Source organism: Herpailurus yagouaroundi, unplaced genomic scaffold (assembly GCF_014898765.1).
Source record: "Herpailurus yagouaroundi ecotype Mexico unplaced genomic scaffold, PumYag 28, whole genome shotgun sequence".
NCBI lineage: Eukaryota > Metazoa > Chordata > Mammalia > Carnivora > Felidae > Herpailurus > Herpailurus yagouaroundi.
This window is the reverse complement of record NW_024412376.1, coordinates 111,773,060-111,790,492: the sequence shown is the minus strand read 5'-3', so window position 1 is coordinate 111,790,492 and position 17,433 is coordinate 111,773,060. Positions and strand designations below refer to the sequence as shown.

The following is a 17,433-nucleotide window of genomic DNA, read 5'->3' as shown; positions in this document are numbered from 1 at the left end:
CAAAGACTGACACAGGTTTCCAAGATGCTCATGCCAGTTTACATTTACATCAACATTGCTTAGCATTCCTATAGTTTGTTTTTTGCCAACACTAGATATGGCAAATTTCTTTTTTCATTTTAATCATTCTGGTGGCTGTATCGTGATATTGCATGGTAGCTTTTAATTTGTATTTTCCTGAGAACTGGTGATTTTGAGTACCTATTAATATGTTTATTGGCTATTAAGAAACCTTCTTTTGGTGAAGTGTTTATTCAAGTAAGTTTGTTTCCTTTGTACTAGTGTATCACTTTTTTTCTCTTACTGAAATATGCCCAGTGAAATTTGAGCAAGTCAGAGACTGGATCCAGATGAAGAGTTATGCTTGTCCATGCCAGATTTGAGATATTAATTATAAAATTAGGTGTGGAGACCAAAAAGGCAAGTTGAGTGCATGAATTTGGAGCTCAGCAAAGAATGCTTTTGAAGATGTACATTTAGAAGATTTCAACCTATGGATGGACTTAAAGCCATGGAACTAAACACTATCAGCCAGACTAAGGCTAACCCTTAGGGTACTCCGACCCTTAAAGTTTGGAAAAAGAAATGCTGGAAAGGAGACTGCAAAAAAAAATAAATAAATACATAAATAAAGGCTAGTGAGTTAAGAAAGAAAGCAAGGGTTTGATGAGTTTAAGATTTAAAATGAAGAGAAGTATGATACTTAAAAAAAAAAAAGCAATGATCAACTCTACTAAACAGCTCTGCGAGGTTGGGTAAAATGAACACAAGAGTAGCAAGAAGAAAGCTGTTGGCAACCTAGGAAAAAAGTGATTTCTAGAGGGACAAAACCTTGACGGGGGCAGGTTAATGAGACCATAACATATTCAGTATGGATAGTTCTTCTATCATACTTGTCACAGAGTAGTCTAAAGAACTGGGAGGAGTTTGGAGGTATATTGTTACAAGATGGAATTTTCTTTAAAAATGAAAGATATAGCATAAGTTTGACTTATATTTGATCCTTAGGTAAGGAAAACAATTGCTAATGAGTCACTGGGTAAACTAAAGGGGATGGAATTGAGCATACAAGTGTAGTTGTTGGTAAAGGAAAAATTCATTGCAATGAAACAATTACTCTGCAATCAGAGAAAGTGGATATCAGACCTTCATATAAGTCTTACTTTCTTGGGCATTACTGACCCAAACCATGTAACCCAGCTCATTCTGACTGTGATACTGGCTCTTGCTTCTCTGGTGTAAATGAAGTCAGTAATGTGGAACCATACAGAACAATTATCCTGTAACAGTGCAGTACACTGATCAGATTAAACTTCATTAAAAACCTTTGAGTTGCCTATTTTACAGATGTGGAAATTGAAGCTCTGAAGGACTAACTTTCACAGCCCCACTTAGCTACCATTAACAGCAGAGCTGTGAATCAGCTTTCTCATTTGAAGTGTTTTTTTGCTTAGAGTGACTATAAAATTTAACATTCGATGTTGGTTACTTTAGATAGTGAAAGTCACAGGTGTACTAGTTTAACTGGGACACTAGGTGTAAACCAAGACTTTCCAGAACCAAAATAGGGTATGATCACCCTATCCTTTCCTCCACTTTTTGATATTCTTTACCATTCAACTCAAAGCATTCTATTTAATTTCAATTTTCCCATGGCTATTTTTAACACCAATAATCCTTGTTTTGTTGTGTTTTATTTGGTTTTGAGAGAAAGAGAGAGAGGGCATGTGCGCTCATGAGCAGGAAAGGAGCAGAGAGAGAGAGAGAGAGAGAGAGAGAGAGAGAATCCCAATTCGACTCCACTGTCAAGGCAGAGCCTGACAGGGGGCTCAATTTCACAAACCATGAGATTATGACCTGAGCTGAAATCAAGTCTGACACTTAACCAACTGAGCCACCCACTTGCCTCTTAACACCAAAATCTTAAATTAATAACAATCTTAAGGGCAATTAAGGCTTGAAAAATTATAATAAAGACAGGAAAACTTAAATATGCCTAAAGGATTAATTTATTGAAATGACTGGTTAGGAAATAGAGTCTCAAATAACAAGCACAATTCCAGAAACTATTTTTACACATATTTTTCACATACTTATGGTATTTCCAACTCAAAATTAAACTTCTATGGTATTAGTGAATTAAAATTTGGAAAATGTAGAGTTTATGAGCAAATTCAAATTAAGATGAATAACATATAATACATAAATAAATAAAAGAATAAATTTTCATTTTTTCCATGTAGATTCAAAATTATTCACTTTTGGTAATGATGTAAAGATTGAAAGGATGTCACATTTCCAGTTGCAGTCAATTCTGTAGAATATAAAGCAAATATAGAACTAGTTATGTTATATGACATAACTATTCATCCCTCCTCATTTGAATTTTGGTGTGATTAATTTGTAAGACAAATTTTGTTACAAGTGCAAAATATTGAGGCCTACCGAGGAGGCATATAAAAATTCCGATATGATTAAATATCAGCCCACTGATACTTAGACTAGACTAGACTAGTCTACCATGATTGCAGAAATATTCATATTTTAAGAATCCCAGAACTATATTCTCTCCCTTTTTTAAACCTCACACCTGGAAAAATTCATTTTATTTTGATTCATGAATTAAAGGATGATATGTAAATTTTAAGTGAGATAAAAACAATTGAAGTTACAACGCCTAAGTTAGAAATGAGAATGAAAGAGATCTTTAAAAAAATCTCAAATATATTCACATAAAAGTAGAAGAAATTATTTTCAGTTTTTATAAAAATGCTGATAACCAAACATCAGAATATAGGCACTTGAACACAAACCAGTCAAATCTGTCTATAGCACATAATGAAACTTTTAAATTCTTTGAAATAAAAAAGATACAAAATTTCAGGTCAGTAGATAATGATCAACCGTTGAGACATCCATGATGCTTTTATCATTAATAAATAAGTAGGCATATTGATAAAGTTTGTCACTATCTTGGACTTAGACAGTAGAATGAAATATAAAAAGATATTAATGAAAATAATCAGTCTAATCTGCAAACTCCCAAAACTTACCAAAAGTAAGGAGGGGACATTAACTTTGAAATTCTCTTAGACCTTAAAAATAAAAAAAAAAATTAAAGAAAGCAAAATAATTAAATAAAAAATTCACATTTATGCAAAGAAACAGATGCTTTTCCTAAAAATTCGGAGAGATAAAATAAGCATCTCAATTATTTACCCTCATATGTACATATATCAAAACAAGATGTGAAAAAATTCTGCACCTGCAGAATAGATGTGCACAAGGAAAACTTCAAAATTGTAGAAAATAATAAACCTTTTTTATTCCAAGCCCAATCAGATTATCAGATTTAATTCCAGCTTTAATAAACCTTAATCCTCTACCTAAATTCTCAACAGATCGATTAAATCAGAATCTCCAAAATAATTTGGTCCCGATGGTATCTTCTACATCGAAGATCAGAACAATTATATCAGAATCTCTGTGGGTAGGCCTAGACATTGGGATTTTGGAAAGAAACAGTCCTACAGATAGTACTATTGTGTTGCTAGGGTTGAGAATCATTGATCTAAACAATGTGCAGTTTAGATCTATTCATTATTCATTTATTCTTTCATTGTAGAGCTCTCATTTCCTCTATCACTATATTCAGGTCATAAGTGAGACAGCAGAATTATTAAGTTTGGACTTACAATAACGGGATTGTAAACTGGGGCAGTCACAGGTTGGGCCTCACGGGTGGCATCCTGGTACAGCAGTAGGGTTTGCAAGGGCATGTCTCTCTGGAGGTAGGGCACAATTTGCTGGGGAAAAGGCATGACTTTTGGCTGTGGGATGGACAGCAGTGGCTGAGGAGGAAGCATGGTAGTCTGAGGAAGAGGCTGGGGGATCTGGTGCATCAGGGGCTGGAGTAGAGACAGAGGCAGAGGCAGAGGCAAGTGCAGACTTTCAAGATCAGTGAGATTCACGATTTGGCTGTCCAAAGAGGGCACTACTGGAGATTTCACAATGGGCATCACTTTGCGCCTGGGAAAGATAGTCTCCTTAACTTTGGGGATTTCCATTATTTCAGGCTGAAGGAAAGGCAGCACCATAGCAGGCTGAGCAAGGGGAAGGATGTTCTGTGGAAGAACAGGGTAAGGAATGGGCTCAGCATAAGGATAGACTAGAGGCTGTGGCTGGAAAACAGGGTGGATTTTATTCTGGCGTTCCTCCTGGAAAGAAGGAAAAAAATCTTTGTTTGAGTCCATGATTCAGCTATAACTGTCATTTATGATGCATTAACCTCCTATCTTTTGAACACTCATAACTGAGTGAAAAGAGAAAGAAAATCTTTTACTGATCTTGGTTAATAAATTATTTTCAGTCAGGTGAAGACTACTGAGTAAAACACTCATTGAGGTATTTCTCATTTACTCCCTTTCATAGGTGAATCCACAGATCAAACTGAAATCAAGTTTTGGAGATTTCAAGACCTGTTTCACCTTTTTCTGAATTGCCTAGATAGCTATCCACTTTGGTCTTCATAAGTATGGACTTTTCAACATAATGTGTTCAAAATACAGCAAATTGTTTTCACATATGAAAGATCTATTTAAAAAGACTTAGAGGGATAACTCCAATGTTTATTTGCTGTTGTTTTAATGAAAATGAAATCTTAATTTATGGCTTAATTCAAGGAGTTTCTTACACTAGTCACCTTCTAGCACTACTTCCCTTGGTAGAAGGTAGTTATTTTGAGACTTTCAAGAGGCATCAATTTGTGAATTCATTCTGATTTAAAAATATTTGGTGTAAGTTCCAAACAATACAACTTCACTGATAAAATAGAGAAGATGAAATATTATTATTAGATAAATATGTTACCAAATATGTTACCATATGTAATTTAATTAAATGAAGAATTTTATGTTGTCTAAGAAAATCTTTAATTTTAATTCTACTACTTAATAACTGTGTGATATTGTCAGATAATTGTGTACTCAATTGTTCTGTACCTCACTCCTTTCATCTGTGTAATGGGAATTCTTTGAAGAACTTCGCCATTCATAAATGTTAATATAAAACATACAAAATATTATATAAAATCACTGAATATTCACTGTGTGTCAGCTCATCAAAACTGTGGGGTTATGAATGTTCTTGGTTTACAAATAAGAAAATTAAGTACAGAGAAACTTGAGGCCAAGGGTATACAACTAATAAATGTGTCATATTGCCTTCTTGTTCTCATTCATCCGAATATCCATCTTGAGACTAAGGGGAACCTAGTTCCCCACTTGGAAATATGAGTAAATCAATAATTACCCTTAGGTTTTGATTCTATACTCTGCATATTAACTCTGAGTTTGAAAAAATGCATTTATGTCTTAAAAATATATTGACTGTCGGAATTTAATTTCCTCATTGGCATTTATTTTATTATCAGTCTTTAGAGTGAACACATACATATTTTGTGTGTATTAGATTCCATAATAACTTTAGAAATATACTTATCACAAATAAATTACCTGTCTCTGCTGCTGCTCCTCACGTTTAAGATTCTCAAGTTTCTGCTAGAAACCAAATCACATGTAAAGAAATGTTACCACCTATAAAAATTAAATGTAGGAAATTTTGAAAATAAGTACACTTAAATATGAAGGTGTTACCTTGTTGATGTGTGTAATAGATTCCTTCAGAAAGATAAAAATAAAATTAGGTTTAGTTTCATGAATGCTTCTTATTTGTCAATACAAATCAGAAAATGACAACATGTAATAGGTTAACATGTACACCTTGTTTGATAATAGTAAAAACTCAGGATAATTGCTGAAACTTGTATGTTTTGCTGTTCTGCATAAGCTTGTTGTATAAAAGACGGATGAATGCAGTTAAATAAGAAAAGAAAATTAGTGAACATAGTGCAAAAAGAGGTATTTAATAGATGCTAATTTCTCTCTATCACCACACTCCCTTCCTAGGACAACAAATGATCTCTGTCACTCTGAGTCTAAAAGAATCATATTCATTGATAATATGAATTTCATCTTTTAATTGTTTTAATCATTCTTCATTTACTTATTATGTTTACACTTCAAATTAATCATAAGAAATAAATATCCCCCCTTAAGGGTCCGTTAACCTTGTAGAGAGACCACATATACTATTTAACTAATAGGTAATGACATATCAGGGTAAATACCTACCTGACTCTCCACGCAGATTTAGGACTACACTACCTCTCACTGCCTTTTACTTAATATAGTGACTACTACATTACAAAATATGTCCATTTGCATGTCTGCTCACACACTATGTTGCAAGCTCTTTTTTATGGACATCCCTGTTTTCAATTTGGACCACAGCTCCTAGTCAATAAATATCAATAAATATCAGAACAGTGAATAAGGCGCTCAATAAATATCAGAACAGTGAATCAGGTCAGTGTAAAAAGAGCTCAAGACAGAAAAAAAACCTGTACAGTTCATTGAAAAAAAAAAGAGGGGGTCACAATGACATAATTTCAAGTACTCAGCCAACTTAGAAAGTGCTAGTAGGTACTGAATTTTCCAGATATTTATTCTGTCCATAAACATTTACAACGGAAATTTACTTCAAAACTTATGTCAGAACATAGCTGCATTATTAACCTAACTGTCCTAATGTAGCAAAATAGAAAGATAACAGCATTTTACTGTTCCAAGACTGGGAAATTGCCTCTGAAAACATTGTCTTACCTCACTGCTTGAAAGACTTTCCACAGTCTGTAAAGGAAAAACAAAAAATAAAACAATCGATAACTATTGCAGAATGTTAATAATTTATGGTTGGAAATTTTTTTTCTGAAAAAAAATATCTTACCTCAGTGGATACAGTGAGTTCTTCCTTCTGTAAAGGAAAAATAAAACACTACTTTGGTTTCCATATGTAACTCATCGCTAAACATTTTTCCTATCTAATTTTTATCTTCTTTATGCAGCTATTTCACAAATTTGAGAAATAAAAAATGCTATATTGAGAGACTTAGAAGGCCATTGTTTTTGTCTTTTATGTTTAGTAACTTTGTTAACATATTTTTATTTTACATGAATCAACAGTTTTTGATGGGCAACAGAAAAAAGTTATTTTCATTTGTTTTAAACACTTTATTATGATTACAAATACATTTACGATTATGATTATTGCCTGATAGTCCATCCTATCATTGTCTTTGGATAGATACAGGTAGAAGCGGACCCAGTGCCCTAAGATAAGAGCTACACGTATTTTATCACTGGAATAAGATATATTTATCTAGGTTGTACATGCACGCCATCATACTTGTGCAATATTATTATTGTCATTTTTATATCTGGTTCTTTTCATTTTGTCTCTTTGCTAATAAGTCAACTTGCTTTTCCCTAAGGAAGCGGTGGCACAGTGATAAAGAAAGCATTTGGCCCAGATTTGTGCCCCTACTGCACACTGCTGAAATACTGGGTGAATGTCAAAACAAATCTGTTGGAGTTCTGCTTTATTCGTATTTTAAAAATGTTGATGTTATTCTCTACACATAGGCAGATAGTCCATTGCAATCTTAATTATTTAGACACTTTCTTACCTCTCTTGCAAGAGCAAGAGCCACCAGGCAGGCGAGGATGAGGACCTTCATGGCTATCAAGTCCTGTCAATGGGGAAATGAAGGAATGGTAATAGATTGGTCAATCTATTTTCTTATTTAGCTAGGGTTACTTTCCTGTTAATGAAACTAAAGATAATATGTAATAAAAATCTCTGCATTTGGGGGAAAAATACTAATAAAAACTTTATCAAGGTCAAAATCTCCCATGGCTCCTTACTCTTACATATTATTTTTATACTTCATGGCTAACTGTTCAGATTTTCTCAGGTATCACCTCCACCCTTCCTCACTCATTTTCATCTCATTCACAGTACTATGGTTTTCTTGTGTTTTTGAAAGACAGAAAAAAGTTATAAGTACTAGAAAAAAGTTATAAGTAATTACAGAAACATTTATTAATTGATTCATTTGTTCAAAGATATTTATTTAACACCTTTTATTGCCAGATACTGTCTAGGTGCTGGGATTGTATCAGTGATCAAAATATTAAGATCTCAACCCTGATAGATCCTCAGTTCCATTGGGAGGAAACTGATCAAAGAAAATATATGCAAAGATCATATTTTAGTTTTTACTTTTTTTCAGTGAACCAAACCATTCCCATGAATATTTGTTTTAATCATATCTCATTTCCAATAAGACTGAGATTTCATTTGAGCATTTCCTTTATTTCCTCCACTTATCCAGATGCTCCACTGATTGGTTTGTTTCTTCTCGATTTATACCCACTACTCAGTCTTCATCCCTACATATCCAATAATGCCTCCTCTCCTTTGTGACACACAACTTTAGAGACAATACACTATGCTTTTTTCTCCCTGATTTCTTGATGATTTACCAAAGTATTAGGTCCTCTTGCCCAATCCCCACTCCAGGCTACCTCTTCTTATAGTACAACATATATGTTAACACTTTTAACCAAAATGTACTAAATGCCTGGTTTTGTGGCATTTCTGTAATTTCTTGTACAAAACAATGTTTGTGCTACTAAGAGAGCTTGACATACAATCTTCAATCTCAGTTATTTAAACTAAACTTCTGAACTAAAAACATTTCACGAAAAAATTCCCAAATTTATCTGCAAAATATCCTTTCCAACATTTGAAGGCTGAAAATTATTCTCTTTATTCAGGAAAAATATTTTTTTCTAGATATTGCTCATGGGTACTATATAAATCTTCATAATTTTACTTTGCTAAGAGCACCATAAGTTTCCAAATAATTTTTTTTTAATTTTCAGGACTCAAAAAAAAGAATATGGTACTCCATTAGAGATCATTATGTATAGGAAGGATCTCATTTCATTTTCTGTATTTTATAATTAACATTTTATATACCAATTTTTTAGCCAGAACTTCATTTTGACCAATCTTATTCAAATCTTCTCTTTGTTTTTGTTTCCAAGTCATCTCTGTCCCATTTAGAATTTTCTTACAAAATAAAACATTTTCTTTCTTTACTTAATTTTGTATTTCATATGCCTATTTTAATAATATTTTGAACTATTATAGACTAAATGATCAACGGGCAAGTTGACTACTCTACATAAGTTTGAGGAACACCCACTTCTAAAAAAGATTTATAAACATCTCAAGTAGTGCACATCCCGAAACAACTCCTGAAGTTTCTTGACTCAATGTGCCACCTCTAAAATTGCTGTTGGATAAAGGTTACCCATTAATTATTCAGATCCCCCTAAAATAATTTAAATATATTTTCTTTTATTGTTGTGGTTAGAAGATTTATTAATTCAAGAAATAGATTTTTTAATGTAGCCTGTGAACTGGCTTTGGACCAAAAAAATAGTAATCGTCATTACTACATTATTTTAGACTCATAGAGCTTATGCAGTCATAATTTTTACCAAATCGTTATAGACATTTCTATTTTTTTAACCTAAGTGTTGGAAATAGTGCCAGTACTACTTTAAATATGCTCATTTGAAAGACTAAATTTTAAGCAATCATTTTCTTCATATATCTCAGCCTATTTTGAAATAAAGGTGAAAAGAGGATATATCAAATTTATATCTGAAATTCTTACCTTTTTCCAAGGTGGAGGACAGGAAGTGAAGGGGAAGCTCAGTGGATGATGGTCTGTCTGCTTCTGCGGTGGCTTATATACTGTATTTAGTGGTATGCTAATTTTGTGGTTTGAGATAAAATCAATAGTGAGCTTCAATTCCAAGTAGTCCACATGATTGGAAAATGATTTCTGCCTATTATCTATACCCAGAAATTCTGGGGATCATCTTAACAAGGGAGCAATTCACAATTCAATAAAGGAAATCTGTCCAGGAAATGTAATTGTCTAATAACTGAAACAATAACTGGAAGACAGTGAGTCTCTGGCCCAATCCACAAGTCATTGTGGATGCAATTAAATCTACTTAGCCCTTGGTGGGTCCTCATGATCTCAATTGTAGGGGAATTCTATATGAACATCAGAGATATTCAGGGTCTTCACAAAGGCCATAATTTCATGCTAACCTGAACAGTTATTAGTGTTTTACGCTGCAGGGAGAAACTGACAAGATACAAGTCCATGATGATAGCTTGGTCATGTAAGGCAAACTCCAGGACTACTTGATTTGGGAAAAACAAATCATTCACTTCAAACCAATATTCCATACACAAGAGGAATAAAATGTCCTCTGTAATGAGACATCTCAGAAAAAGAATCTATCTGAACAGCTGGTATAGTTAAAATCCTTGGCAAATCTGTTAACAAAAATATTACAAAATGTCATGGAGACTTATTTGCCTGATAAATATTGATTACCTTTTTCTATTTCAGGCATAATAATAGCCTTTATTTTTATACTTAGTATCACCCCTAGTCCAGGCACTGTGCATTTTGCAGACATTATCTTGTTTAATCTCTACAAAAGCTTCATGGGGTAGTTCTCCTCTTCACATTTTGATTAAAGAAATGGAGACAACAAAAGATTGAGTAACTTTCTCAAAATAATATTGCTTGTTAATGGCAAAGGTATAATTTAAAACTAAGATCTGTCTGACTACATTTATTTCTATTTGATCATATGTAGTGCCCATGTTTTAACCCCCTTTATAAATTCTGTTATAAAATTTAGCTATCGGGGTTCCTGGGTGGCTCAGTCTGTTAAAAGTCGGACTTTGGCTCAATTATGATCTTGCGGTTTGTGGGTTCGAGACCAGCATAGGGCTCTGTGCTGATGGTTCAGAGCCTGGAGCCTGCTTCAGATTCTGTGTCTCCCTCTCTCTTTGCCCCTCCCCTGCTTGTGCTCTCTCTCTCTCTCAAAAATAAATAAATATAAAAATTTGAATAAATAAATAAAATTTAGCTATGAATGTAGCATATGTGGTTAAATGTGTAGAATTTATTTATGCCTGAATTGGAGAAATGGGGCACCGGAGCTGAGTGTGGACAGGAGAATCTGGTTACTAAAGAGCTGCTATTTTAGTTAGACCTTAAAAGAATAAGTAGAATTTTAAGAGAGATTAAATAGGAATAGGGGCGCCTGGGTGGCTTGGTCGGTTAAGCGTCCGACTTTGGCTCAGGTCATGATCTCACGGTCCGTGAGTTCGAGCCCCGCATCGGGCTCTGTGCTGACAGCTCAGAGCCTGGAGCCTGCTTCCAACTCTGTGTCTCCCTCTCTCTCTGCTCCTCCCCTGTTCATGCTCTGTCTCTCTCTGTCTCAAAAATAAATAAACGTTAAAAAAAATTTAAAAAAATGGGAATAAAGTATTTTGGCTGAAGGAAAGACAGGAGTTTGAAGAGAAAAATACCAATTTTGATAGGTTCTGTACTTCAGGTTACACAGAAGGTATAGAATATAAGTTACCATTGAAGGGGTTTGATGGAGTCAGATCACAATGTCTTTGAATTTCAATCATGCAGTGTGACACAATTCACTAGAAATGAGGGAAGACACTAGATATTTGAAACAAGGAAGAATTGTAAAATTTCTTGAATTTTGTAACTTTATGACAATATCTCCAGTAACCAGTAAAGGAGGTTATTACAGTAACATGGTATTACAGTAGTCTAAGACAGACAGTATGACGATGTCAACTAGAAAGATGGCACTGGGTATCTTAGGCAATGAGAAGACAAAAGTGTTGTTAAAATATGAGAAATGTGAGAAATCAGGGAAATGAATAGAATATGCCTGGTGATTGAAAAGTTAGCTCCGTTGTAAACCAAGATAAGAAACCAAGCTGAAATTAGAGGGTTAAATCTTGTACATGAAGCTTGAAGGTGTCCAGGAGGTATTGTCAGTTAAATATGATGCTCAGAGAAGTCATAGGTATAGTCATAAGTACATGTGTTGCCAAGGAAGGCAATAAATGGAGATGAAACAGAAAAAGAGGAAGAGGTCAGATAAAGAAGGACAAAACATCCTGGGCTCCTAAGGATTATGAATTTTATTCTGTAGACAATGGGGTGGAGAGTAACATTTAGAGAGTAACTACTCCCAGAGTTCAAACACTAACAGCACACATTTATTCAAATAGGACTGCTCAGGTTTGGGGTTCATATTTTTGGCAGTAGGCCAATGTTTGTCAGCTAATGTTTGTGGAAGAACAGAAAATAGAAGGCAGAAAGGAAAGTGAAGCACAGAGAGGAGCAGGGTTTGCACTGCAATAGTCTGAGGCACAGCACAAAAGTATTTAATGTGTACCTACTTACAAGAGCAGTCTTCAGATTTCTTTGCCTCTTTAGTGGTTGATGTTCATAATGTAATTGTCTAATTGTATTTAACGCTACTTACTTTTACAGTGTTGTTTTCTTATCATTGCCAACAATAGATATAATCAGGACTTAAGCACAGATAGATGCTTTTTAAAGTGAACAAGTAGAATATAAGCATAACTCTAACATGCATTCATATCATGCTACATGTACGAGGGAGGGAAATACTCCTGATTGTCATATATGTTTTATATTGCTTGGAAAACTTAAGTCAACATCTACTGTGTATTGGAATTATTTAGCTAATATTCATTCTAAGATTATGTTCATATTGAACCAGGATGAAGGTGTGGAAAGAAATAATGAAATGTCCCCACTGTCATAGGTCCAAGTGAAAAAGGCCTTGGCTGCCCAGGGTGCCCTTATGTGTTAGTCCTTGGTTGCCAAGGCCATAGGCAAAAATGTGTAATTTCTAAGAAAAGGAATAAAAAAGCAAGCATGCCATACCCACTAAACATTTCCTTTTTATTTTCTCAGCAATATGCTGTACATATTATGCAATAAATACAGCATTTTCTTATAACTCTTCCTCACCAATTTTGAATTACTGTAGTCAGTATAGTTATAGACTCAGATGGACCAGAAAAGTAGGCAAGTGATCAAGGAAATCACTAACAATACACTAGAGAAAGAGGCTTGCCCAAGGGAAAATTGAAAAGCCAGAGATTTAAGATAACACCTGATGCCACTACCCAGTAAGCATCAGAACACAAGGACAAGTAAGGAGCCAAGTATCATGTGGGCGATCCAAGCCTTCCCAATGCATAATTTAACAATTGCCAGTTACTTAAAGTAAAATGAGAATTTCATCCACTGAAATCTTATGTAGCAACCGTGAGGGAAGAGCAAGCTATAATAAAAACAAGATGTTCTAGGACTATTTGTTATAAACAGAATTTGTTCAGCTAAAGTTCTTTCCTATATTGGGCAATGAATCTGAAATATGCAAGCATGAGATCTGGGTGAGGTGCAAAAGTCGATAGCTGAAGCCATGTAAATAACATCCTCAAGAAAGAAAGCAGATCAACAACAACAACAATGACAAGAGGATAAAGAGTACAGTAAAGGGACCAAAAATGTTCAGAAAGTAAGAACTGGGAGAGACTCTAAATATCATTCATATGATATTTTAAATATATGTTACGAACAAGGATACTTAGGATCTGAGAATTTGCATTATTTGCTGAGGATACTACAGCTATTTAGAGATAGAGCTGGTACTAAAAAACCTTTTCCTGAGTAACATTTGAGAAACTGTTTAATAACTTCCAAAACATGGTCGGGGGATGGGGGGAGGAAATAAAATAAATAGTGCAGATTTGTATAATGATCCAGGTTTATGCACAATATAACATATAATTGATTAACCCTGACAATTTATTAGGTAAAAATAGATATCTTAGCATTATTTATTTAGATGGAGTATTTTAATTCTCCCCATGAGATTATTCGAATATAACAAAAAAGATATTTAATTGAAATATAGTTATTAAAATGTATTTTAAAAAGTTACTCAAGGATCATAAAATAAGAACAATGTTCTCTAAGCTGGCAGACATCATGGAAGCATAAATCCCAAGGTGCTGATTCACCAAACATATCCTTTTTTTTTACGAAACATATTCTTAATTCTAATCACTCTTAACTTTACATTCTGGGCAGAATAACTCTTTTTTTTTTTCTTAAGTTTATTTATTTATTTTTGAGAGAGAGAGGAGGGGCGGAGTGAAAGGGAGAGAGAGGATCCCAAGCAGGCTCCGCCTTATCAGCTGGAGCCTGACGTTGGGACTGGATCTCAGGAACTATGATATCATGCATGACCTGAGCCGAAATTCAAGTCAGACGCTTAACCTACTGAGCTACTGGGGCTCTCCTGTTTGTCTGTTACTCTTGAGTAGTTATTCTTGCTCTTAGCAAAGCCAAACACTACACTTGCTCACTAGACCAACCCCTCGTACTAACTCAAGGAAATAGCATTGCATCCCCATTCTCCACTCTTTGATACATCCTTGCCAACCTTCTGCCATTTCTTTCATCTTAAAAAGAACATACTCCTTCTCTTGACCCCATTCCTTGGTAACAAGGATACTTAGGATCTGAGAATTTGCATTATTTGCCGTTTCTTTCCCGCTTCTTTCAGGGGTTCAGGGTATAATTTTTTTTTTAAATTTGTCCATACTTGGTATCTCCAGTTGCTCTTCTCCTTCATCTTTTTTGTTTCCTTATAATCAGACTTTCACATCTACCAGTCCACAAAGACTCTTAGCAAGGTCAGAATTGACATTTGTTTTTCTAAACCCCATGGCCATTTCTAGGGCTTCCTCTTACATGTGCTATCAACAGCATTTGACATTTGTGACACTTCCTTCATTTGGATCCTGGGTCACTACACTCTTCTCATTCTTCTAACTTTTGGCAACCCTTTTTCAGATTTACTGATGGTTCCTTCTCATTTACAGGACACATGATGGACAAAGCCTCTAGGAATCAGTTCTTGGACTTCTCTATTGTCTGTACTCACTTCTCTGTTGAACTTATCCAGGCTCCCATTATTAAGCTTATTAAGCTCCCAAATTTAGCTGCAAGCCCAACCTCTCCCTTAAATTCCATACTTGTATATGCAATGGATTATCACCCATCTCCCTGAATGTCTTAATAGGAAATGTTAAACAACATATCTAAAACTGAGTTATTGGGGCGCCTGGGTGGCGCAGTCGGTTAAGCGTCCGACTTCAGCCAGGTCACGATCTCGCGGTCCGTGAGTTCGAGCCCCGCGTCAGGCTCTGGCTGATGGCTCAGAGCCTGGAGCCTGTTTCCGATTCTGTGTCTCCCTCTCTCTCTGCCCCTCCCCCATTCATGCTCTGTCTCTCTCTGTCCCAAAGAAAATAAATAAACGTTGAAAAAAAAAATTTAAAAAAAAAAATAAAAATAAAACTGAGTTATTGACCTTCCAAAAAACTTTCTGCTCTTAAAAGATTCCCATTCCAAATGCTTCTCTGCCATTCCTCGTTCCAAAAATTGCTAGTCATCTTTGACTCATCTCTCTTTTTTTTTCACACCTACATTTGATCCATTAGCAGATCCCTTGGGCTCTATTTTCAAATGGTATCCAGAATCTGACACTCTCATGACCTTCATTGTTACCACTATGGTTCAACCCAGCACTATAACTTGCTTTATAGGAGTAGCCTTCCAACTGGTCTCACTGCTTCTTCCCTTCTGCTATTTTCAAATGAGAAGTCAGGGTGATGCTCTTAAATGCAATTCATAGTATTTCACTTTATTACCATACATTCCTCCATTGATTTCCTGTCACTCCCAGATTAAAATCCAAAATCATTAAAATTTCCTAATATATCTTACTTCATCAGCCCCCCCGATGCCTCTTTGATCTTACATTCTATATTCCTCATGTACTTCCTGTTCTTGCCCTGTTGGCCTCTTTGCTATTCCTTGAGCTCTCTAAGCGAGCTGCTGTGGGAGATGGAGGAGAGAAGCATCAAAGGAAAAGACTTCAAAAGGGAAGGGCTGGAGAATGTGCAAGGCCTTAGGACATGTTTACACAGTTGAACATGGCTGCGGCTCGTAAGGAACTCCTAGAGCCATTAACATTGTCAAGGGCCAGATCCTCCTTCACACGTGACCCTTCCTAGTGTTATAAAAACCAATTAACTCAAAATTCAACCTTGAAAAGCTAAACCACTAGATTGATTAACACACTTGCTTAGCTGACTTTATGCACGTAGTCTTTAGCAATCATCCTAATAAAAAGAAGCTTCATTCTGGAGTCAGGGCCTCATTTCCACTGGAGTATGAGGACCTTCACTTAACTGCACTTTGCAGACTCATCTTTTGAGACTCTGGCCATACTCCCTGCAACAAGCTGCCACCTAAGAGCTTTCCACCTGCTGTTTTCTCAGTCTGGAATTCTTAACCCAGATGAACACATGGACCACACTCTCTTCTCTTTCTGTACCTTAATTCCTTACTTACCTTTTCCATGAGGCTTTTCCTGGCCCTGTTCCACAACACTCCTCCTGATACTGCCTACTCCATTTTCTTTACTTATTTTTCTTCTTAGCATACAACGTAAATACTATACATTTTACTCTTTTAATCATGTGGGTTTTTTGCTGCCTATCTCCAATTATGTGTTTGTGTAAACCTGTACACTTATAAATTTGTATCCCCTTTAAGAAAATGTATTTTCATGAGGGCTCTATCTCAAGAGCCTAGAATAATGTATTTTCGTTTGAATATTTAAATAGTTTATGTAATGATTTTAAATATGTATAATTAAATAGTTTAAATAACTGTTACATGAGTGAATGAATGAATAAATCTATGTTAGTGACTAAAATACAGCATCAATGCAAATACTCTGTTAATGAACACACCAAATAAGCAATGACTATACCTTTTTAAGGCTTGGAGGATATTTCCACAGAAATATTGAAATTTCAACTTTGTTTTGGAAATGCAGAAGTTCATTAATCAGAGAATGTGAGCAGAAGGCATTCTCTGTCAGTGGTACATTGCAAGTCTTAAAGAAATAAAATTATAGGATATTTTCAGGAAAATCATGGATGAGGCATGAAGTGAGGTCAGAAGTATCTCCCAGGAAAGATATGGAATGGCTTGAATTCTCTTTCAATATCTTCAATATTATTCTGTATGTAACATAAAGCCACAAATACACACATACACACACACACACACACACACACACATATATATATATATATATATATATATATATACAGTAAAATGACTTGGTATATCTGTTTGTGCAAAATAATTCTGAGAATAATATGATAATGATCTGGCAAATGTTAGGGGAAAAGTGGAAAGGTCAATCAGGAAACAAATGATAATTATCCAAGAGTGACATGAATGAGCAAAAGTCAGTTGAATGCAGAAGTTATAAAGCAGAAATCACCAATGTATTTTTTAATTAATTAATTAATTTTTATTTATTTATTTGTTTATTTATTTTAATATGACATTTATTGTCAAATTGGTTTCCATACAACACCCAATGCTCATCCCAACAGGTGCCCTCCTCAATGCCCATCACCTGCTTTCCCCTC

The 17,433-nt window shown here is 34.9% G+C and overlaps 1 protein-coding gene across 1 annotated transcript; it reads right to left on the bottom strand.

The window, feature by feature from the left end:
* Nucleotides 1-3,089: 3,089 nt before the first annotated feature.
* CSN2 (casein beta) lies at nt 3,090-7,636 on the bottom strand. The gene is made up of 7 exons (XM_040490321.1): nt 7,586-7,636; nt 6,847-6,873; nt 6,723-6,749; nt 5,655-5,678; nt 5,514-5,558; nt 3,696-4,217; nt 3,090-3,095 (listed from the first exon to the last, which is right to left on the bottom strand). Exons 1-7 carry the CDS (start codon nt 7,634-7,636, stop codon nt 3,090-3,092), a joined length of 702 nt encoding a protein of 233 aa, XP_040346255.1.
* Nucleotides 7,637-17,433: the final 9,797 nt, after the last annotated feature.